This window comes from Sminthopsis crassicaudata, chromosome 2, assembly GCF_048593235.1.
Source record: "Sminthopsis crassicaudata isolate SCR6 chromosome 2, ASM4859323v1, whole genome shotgun sequence".
Taxonomy (NCBI): domain Eukaryota; kingdom Metazoa; phylum Chordata; class Mammalia; order Dasyuromorphia; family Dasyuridae; genus Sminthopsis; species Sminthopsis crassicaudata.
Window position 1 is genome coordinate 430,402,031 of NC_133618.1, and position 7,683 is coordinate 430,409,713.

General features: G+C 36.3%; 1 protein-coding gene across 1 annotated transcript; it reads left to right on the forward strand.

Moving 5' to 3' along the window:
- The first annotated feature begins 577 nt into the window (after positions 1-577).
- IL17B (interleukin 17B) lies at positions 578-4,031 on the forward strand. The gene is made up of 2 exons (XM_074285153.1): positions 578-820; positions 3,523-4,031. Exons 1-2 carry the CDS (start codon positions 684-686, stop codon positions 3,767-3,769), a joined length of 384 nt encoding a protein of 127 aa, XP_074141254.1. The 5' UTR covers positions 578-683; the 3' UTR covers positions 3,770-4,031.
- The last annotated feature ends 3,652 nt before the right edge of the window (positions 4,032-7,683 follow it).

Here is a 7,683-nt window from a genome sequence, read left to right on the forward strand (position 1 = left end):
GAAGGCAGACTAGGCAGGGAAGACAAAAGTGACAGGGATGCTATTAAGAAAACTTCCGTAATAGTTCAAAGATAATGAGAGATAATGAGGTATGAAATTAGGTGACATGAGGAGAGAAGGGGATAGATGCAATTTTGAAGATGGAATCAATAGGATAAAGAACCTCATTGAATGTATTAATAAGGGAGAGGAAAAAGTCAATATTTCATCAAAGTTCTGATTCAAGATGACTGGGAAAATGGCAGCTGGGTGGCAAAATGAATAGAATGGGTGAGGAGGGAAGGGCAAGAGGAGGCCTGAGCAGTGTAGTAGGCATTAGGAAAAGATTCTAGACAATATAGAATCCTTTTCTCCTTGAGATATCTTGCACAGCCAGGGCTGTGGGACTGTGGATTGACTCTTGCTCCTTGACCTCACAAGGTTAGGAGTGGGCTCTTGGCTCTTTGTAAAGCTAACTTAGATGGTAACACTTCTATGGGCTCTTTCTTTAGCTTGGACTCCTTGCCATCTCCATCTTCTTCTCTCTGACTCTGAGTGACCCAGGGCAGTCAAAGACCAAACTCCAGAATCCCAAAGGAAAGAGGAAGGGGACGACGAGGACAAAAATTCTTCCCTCAGTGGCTCAGGGATCCTTAGACTTGGTCCAAAGGGTGAAGCTGCCAGGGGAAAAGGTGTTTGCCTTAATGGAAGAATATGAGAGGAGCATTCAGGAGATGGTGACCCAGCTGAGGAACAGTTCAGAGCAATCTAAAAGCAAATGTGAGGTCAACCTGCAGCTGTGGATGTCCAACAAGAGGAGCCTATCCCCATGGACATACAGGTGAGTCCAGCATCTGGTCCCCAGAATAAGGGGTAAATGGTAATAGAATCTAGAATGATAGAGACAGTAGACACTTTTCAATTTAATCTAAACCCTTCATTTTACAGATGAGGAAACTGAGATTCAGGGAGGGCATGTGCTTTAGTCAAGACACATGGTTGTCAGTATGAGGTCTAATATCTTGGATTCAAATCTAGTCTTCTTTCCACTATGCTATGCTCTATCTCATGTTCCTATAGTACATTAAGATTAACAAAGCACTCTCTTCCCAACAATCCTAAGAAATAGGTTGGGCAAATATTATTATCAAAAAAGAGAATGGAGCATCAGAGAAAGTCATTTGCTCAAGGACACAAAGGTAATATTAGAACAGGAATAGAAATTCATAATCATAGGAGAGTGATAAAGTCATAAGTTGTGAAGCAGAAAAGCAACAAAGTCAACTATTTATATTGTTGTTGTTTAGTCATTTTCAGTTATGCCCAATTCTTCATGACCCCTTTTGGGATTTTCTTGGTAAAGACCCTGGAACAGTTTGCTATTTCCTTCGGCTCATTTTATTCCTGAAGAATCTGGGGGAATCAGGATTAGGTGACTTGCCTAGGGTCATGCAGCTAGTAAATCTCTGAGGTCAGATTTAAACTCAGATTTTCCTGACTCCAAACTTGGCATACTATTCACTGTGGCACCTAACTGCCCCCTCCTCATTTTACTAATATGGAAACAGAAGCCCAGATGAACTTCCTGAAAGTCAATCAAATAATATGTAGCAAAAGCAAGATTTGAATTTAGCTTTTCTGATTTCAAATCTAGTGTTGTTTTTACCATACACATTCACATAGGGGAGAATATTAGACCAGATTATTCTAAGGTCCATTCGAACAGCAAAAATTAAATAAAATTGAGGACATTAACCATGAATAAAGAACTAGTGATGATTGAGCTGAGCTTCAATAAACTGCAAATAAAATCAAGTGCCGGTAACAACAGAAAGAGTGTTGGTAATAAGGAAAGAGTGTTCGTATTTGGAAGATCTGACTTCCAATTCAGGCTTTGTCCCTTACAAATCCCTGGACAATAAAGCACTTTTCTTGGTCTCTTTCTTCCTGTCTACAAAATGGAGATAATAATTGCTTGCTGCTTGGCTGCAGTGAGGTTCAAGACTCATCTCTGAAATATATTGGCTGTGTGACCTTGCAAAAGTCATGTGTCTTGTAAGCAATCTAAACCTAAAACCCAACTAACTTGATGAACAAGTGTTGATATGCTTTGGCAGATAACTTTCCTCTCTAATTCCTTATGTAAATAAAATTATAGGATCATGGTAAGAATCAAATAAGCCAATATATGTAAAGCATTTTAAATCTGTACATAAATATAAGTTATTATTGTTGTTGATATTATAAGAACATCCCATAAAAAGATGAAACATTCATCTCAAAATCTAGATATGTATAAAAGCTGATTGAGGACTCAATGTCCATTTGGGTCTCTTCTGAGAAGAACAGCTTTCCAGAAGACACTTGTAACTCTCTGTTCATGCCTCCTTGGTAATAATCATAGCAAACATTTACATACATGATCTTTTCAAGATATATGGTCCATGCATTATTTCCCTCCTTTCACAGGTGATAAAACCAAGGTTTAAAAAAAGGAAGTAACTTGAGTAAGTGGTTTACACAACTAATAAATAGTAGAGCCAAAATTTGAGCCTAGTCTCCAAATGTCAAGTCCAAGATTCTTTCCATTATATCATGGCTATCTATTTAGAAAGTAATAAGATGTCATAGAAACTATTAAACTTATAAAAAGGAGGTACCATATTCATAATCCTGACACTGAATGATATGGTTGGTGCATTTACTACCTGTTTGACCCTAGAAAAGTCACTTCACATCTGTCTATCTCAGTCTCCTTATCTGCAAAATAAGGGTAATAGTAGCACCTATTTAGTAGAGTTGTAAAGATCAAATGAGTTTTTTGTATTAAAGTGGTTTTGCAAACTTTAAAGGACTATATAAATGTTAGTTATTATTACTTTAAGTTGAAAAGATTGGAATGTTTGAGTTGTGAAAGAGCAGACTTAGTGGGGGAACATGACCGCCATTTTCAAGCATTTGAAATGTAATGTATATATGTGCATGTAAACATAAACATATATACATAAACATGTGTGTGTTTACACACACACACACATATGGAAGAGATAATTTATTCTGCTTGATGACCCTAGAGAGAAGAACAGGAGGGGTGAAGCAAATATAGACAAATTTCAGCTCCATATAAGGAGAAACTTGAAAGTAGAACAGTCTCTTTCTAAAGAGCATGAGTTTCCCATCACTAAGGGTCTTCGTGTAGAGGCTGAATGAAAACAGGGATGTTCAGGGGAGGCCTACTCAGAGCCAGAGTAGATTGCCTCTGACATCCCTTTCTATCTCTGAGATCCTATGATTCCACGAACACTTTGATACTGCAAAGTTTTTTTGATTATGTTTTTAATAGAAGATAGTACTTCAGAGAATTATCTTAGAGTGAGCTAAAAGTGCTTTATACTACATGAACGTGAAGGTTTGGGAGAGATAACTAGAGGGCATAGGCCTTGCTACTTAGTCTTAGCCTTCACCTCTAGGTCAAGGGGACAAGGGAGGATTTGGTGAATCAGCTCTTTCTCTGTGAGCCTCCCTCCCACATCTCTCCTGCAGTCTGAATCATGATCCAGCAAGAATCCCTGTGGACCTCCCAGAGGCCCGCTGCCTTTGCCTAGGCTGTATCAATCCCTTCACGATGCAGGAAGATCGAACCATGGTGAGTGTTCCTATTTACAGCCAGATTCCAGTACGTCGTCATCTCTGCTCATCGTTTCCCCGGGGTGGCTGGAGGCAGCAAAAGGCCTGTGCCCCAAGAACTGTTATGGAGACAATTGCTGTGGGCTGCACCTGTATTTTCTAAGCAGGGCCAAGAGAATGGCATTTTTTCTTCTCTGAGAATGGACATACATAGTAAGCCACACTGTGGCTGCCCTTAGTATTATTGATCCAACAATTTGAGTCAACAAATATTTATTAAATGCTTATTGTAGGCAAAGCCTTACATTTGGATATGAAGATGGAAGAGGATGCTATCTCATGTTTTTGGACATGGCCAATGGGGAATTTGTTTTACTGGACTATGCATATTTGATATGAGGAGCTTTCCTTAATTGTTTAATTGTTAAGGGGGGGAGACATAATAAAGGCATGTAAAAAAAAATCTAAGTCTTTTAAAGGATATGTAAAAAATAACAAGCCTTTAAAAAAAATCAATGATCTATAATAAAGATTAGATTTAAGAAAAGTCATGGGAGGGGGTGGTCAACAAGAGAAAAGAAAATAATACAGTCTCTGACCTCAAAGAATTTACATTCTAGTGGGGAACTGGGAAGAGGGCATAACAAGATTATAGTATAATATAAAGTAGACCAGGATGTGAGAAAATAAGAAATACAAAAATACTCTAAGAAAGCTTGAGGACCAAGAAGAATATTTTTAGGTGGGAGTGGGAAGCAGTGATGTCATGGAAGGCTTCACAGAGGTGAACTTAGTGAAGTATGAATAAAACTATAAACAAAATTGAGTAAGGTAAAGTATTCCTACCATCTTGATCCGTCTTCCCTCCTCCATCTCCTCAATCTTCAGGGCTTTACTCTCCATTCCCAGCTCAACACTCCACTAGGATAAGGAAAAGAGGGGTGTGTGTGTGTGTGTGTGTGTGTGTGTGTGTGTGTGTGTGTGTGTGTGAATATGGAGGAAGAGAAAGGGGAGGTGAGGGGAGGTGGGAAATGGAGGTAGGGGAGGTGAGGTTGATAAGAACTATTTCTATATTTTCTTTTGTTTGTATCCTCAGCCCTAGTGCCTGGCACACGGTAATTAATAAAATGCTTGTAGATTAATTGACTAATCTAGCAGAATTCATTTCAGAAAAAAAAGGCTTAATATGTAGCTCTTTGTGGTTAACCTTGTTCTTGTATTACAAATTATTTGAGACTGGACTAGGAATACAGAGCAGATATGACCTCCCAATTGTTCTCTAATTCAATAAATAGCTATTAAATATATACTATTTGAAAGGCCTCTAAGGATATGCAGATAGATATGACACAAAACTTGCTCTTATGAAATTTGTAATCCAGTAGAGAGAAAAATACATATAAAGAAAGAGATAGAGATAAGGATATGGATATGGACAGAAAGACAGAGACAGAGACACAAAGACATACAAAGAGATCTCTATATATCTTATCTAGATATCTATAATCTTTTTTCTACATACCCATGTGTGTATATATGCATATACATCTAGATCTAAATAGTTAGATATCTACATCTAATCTTTTTCTATATATGCATATAAATATGTATATATAGATCTATAAATCTGTATATATGCACATCTATATTAGTAAATACATACATACATACACACACACTCATACACACACACACACAAACTCTATTCAGATGTATGTGAAATAAGTTCAATAGTCAGAGATTCCATGTATAATGAAGAGTTGATATGTGGCTAGACCATCTGAAATGAGTCAGAAGGAGAGAGGTCCCATAAAGAACTAGATACAATCTGGAGGCCAAAGAACTAGGCAAGAGCCAAGGGAATCTTAGCTATCTTTCCACACTATGGAACCTCTGGCCCCACAGCATTGAACCATGAACAATGGGCAAAAGTTAAAAAAAAAAAAGGTAGATTTTTGTCTCAATATGAGGCAGAACTTGCTAATAATTACAACTGTCCAACAATAGTGATCTCCCTGTAGTTACTAGATATGATCATCATAATCATAATCATATAATCTCATGAAGATAATGATGATAATAATGATGATTGTGATTTATTAAGCATCTACTATGTGCCAAGCACTGGAGAAAAGGTCGTTTCATAGCTATATCTTTGCACACAGTTACACATATTATATCTTTGGACATCATGCCTGTGATTTTATTAGTATAAGAAACTTTGATGAGGAAACTAATTATATTTACTAAAGAAAATCATCACTGGCTCTAAAATTCCATTCTACACAGTTGACTGAGGGTACTGAGAGGTTATGAGATTTGCAGAGGGTCACACAGTCAGACTGGATGAGAGGCAGGTCACAAATGCAAGTCTTCCTAATTCAGAAGGTAGCTTTCTCTATTATATGTGTAGGGATATATGTATGAGGAAGCTAGGTGGGGCAGTGGATAAGACTATTGGCCCTAAAGTCAGGAACAGCAGCATTCAAAAACAGCCGGAGACACTAACTGTATGACCTTGAGCAAATCACTTCAACCTGTTTATCTCAGTTTCCTTATCTATAAAATAAACTGAAAAAGAAAATGGCAAACTACTCCAAAAAAATCCCCAAAAAGGACACAATTTAACCAAAAATTATGTACATATACAAAGTGCCTATATGTGTGAAAATACACAAACATATAGCCACTCAAAAAAGATTTTAAAATTTCAGGGGTCTGTGATTAAAAGATGATAGGTATTCCTTCCATTGATACAGATGGCATCCTTCCTAGACAATGAGTTACTGTAGTCAAAAAAAAAAAAAAAAAAGAAAAGAAAAAAGAAAAGAAAAGAAAAGAAAGAAGGAAGGAAATATAAAAAAAAAGACAATCCATGGAGACTGACCCTTTGATTATTTCATTTGGCTTTTTGTACTTCACTAGGGCAAAGCCTTTGATGACAGTCGTGGCCTATACTTGAAGTCTGGCTAGCTTGTCAGAATTTTGCCAGAACCTTTGTTCTTCTGGAATTGTTTTCAGAACCCCACAGTCTCTTCCAGTCTATGTTAAGACATGTATGATGAAAAATGCATGTCCTTTTTGAGCTCATGTGGTAGGTAATTATTATCAAAAAAAAGATCAACCCCAACGCAGAAACTGTAGAGGCAAAAAACTCAATTATTTTATTTTATGTATTATTATTTATTTTGTTTTATTATGCTTAAGCACAATTCTAGGAGGTAGAAATGTAATATTGAACAATGACTAGGATATTAACAAGGCTTTTTATAGACCAATTACGTTAATAATAGAGAAATAATTCTTTTACATATTACAATTTCATATATTATTTTGCTATAAAATTTTTTAAGATTTATAATCCTAGGCTTCCTTCAGTGTTATAAAAGTTGAATAAACTTAGTTAAATAGAATCAGAATCTCATATATTTCCTAAGGAAATAAAACTAGTTAAACAGATTCTATAGGTAAATGAAGTCAGATTACAGATTAAACTATATTTAGAAAGGGTTCATAATGGGTTGATAGAGGGGTAAGATTTACATGTCACCAAAATATCCAAGGAGTTGGGGACAATTAAGATTCTTCCTCTGGCTTCTTATCTGAAGAATATTTGAGGCCTTAAATAAATTTTCACATCCCACAGAGACAGCTGTCAGCTAACTCAATAATCTCCTAACCAGGAAAAACAGCCCTGGTTTCCTCCCATTCTCAGATAATAAAATTTAATAAAAGGAAATTTTAAAAATCAAAAATTCCCATAACACAAAGATAAAAGACTTAAATGAGAAGAAAACTTCATTATCCCAAAGTACCTCTTTAAAATGCTTGTTGCAAAATGTTGAGTGTATTCCTTTTTTTTTTTTTTCCAATACAAATACAGGTAATTTGATCTTGTATTTATTGCCATTTCACTAAGAGTGCAAATACAGATCATTTTAGGATTATACTGATAAGATTAAGAGAAGAATGTAGCCTATTTTGTGACCATTTTGAAATGGTCACAGAGCAAATAGATGTCAGAAAAATATAGTAGGAAAAGCACTGGATTTAGTCGATGGTCCTGGGTTCAAATCC

Coding starts and splice junctions, on each gene's coding strand:
- IL17B (XM_074285153.1), top strand. CDS start 684: ATGGAAGAATATGAGAGGAGCATTCAGGAGATGGTGACCCAGCTGAGG. Junction 821..3,522: donor CTATCCCCATGGACATACAG/GTGAGTCCAGCA, acceptor TCTCTCCTGCAG/TCTGAATCATGATCCAGCAA.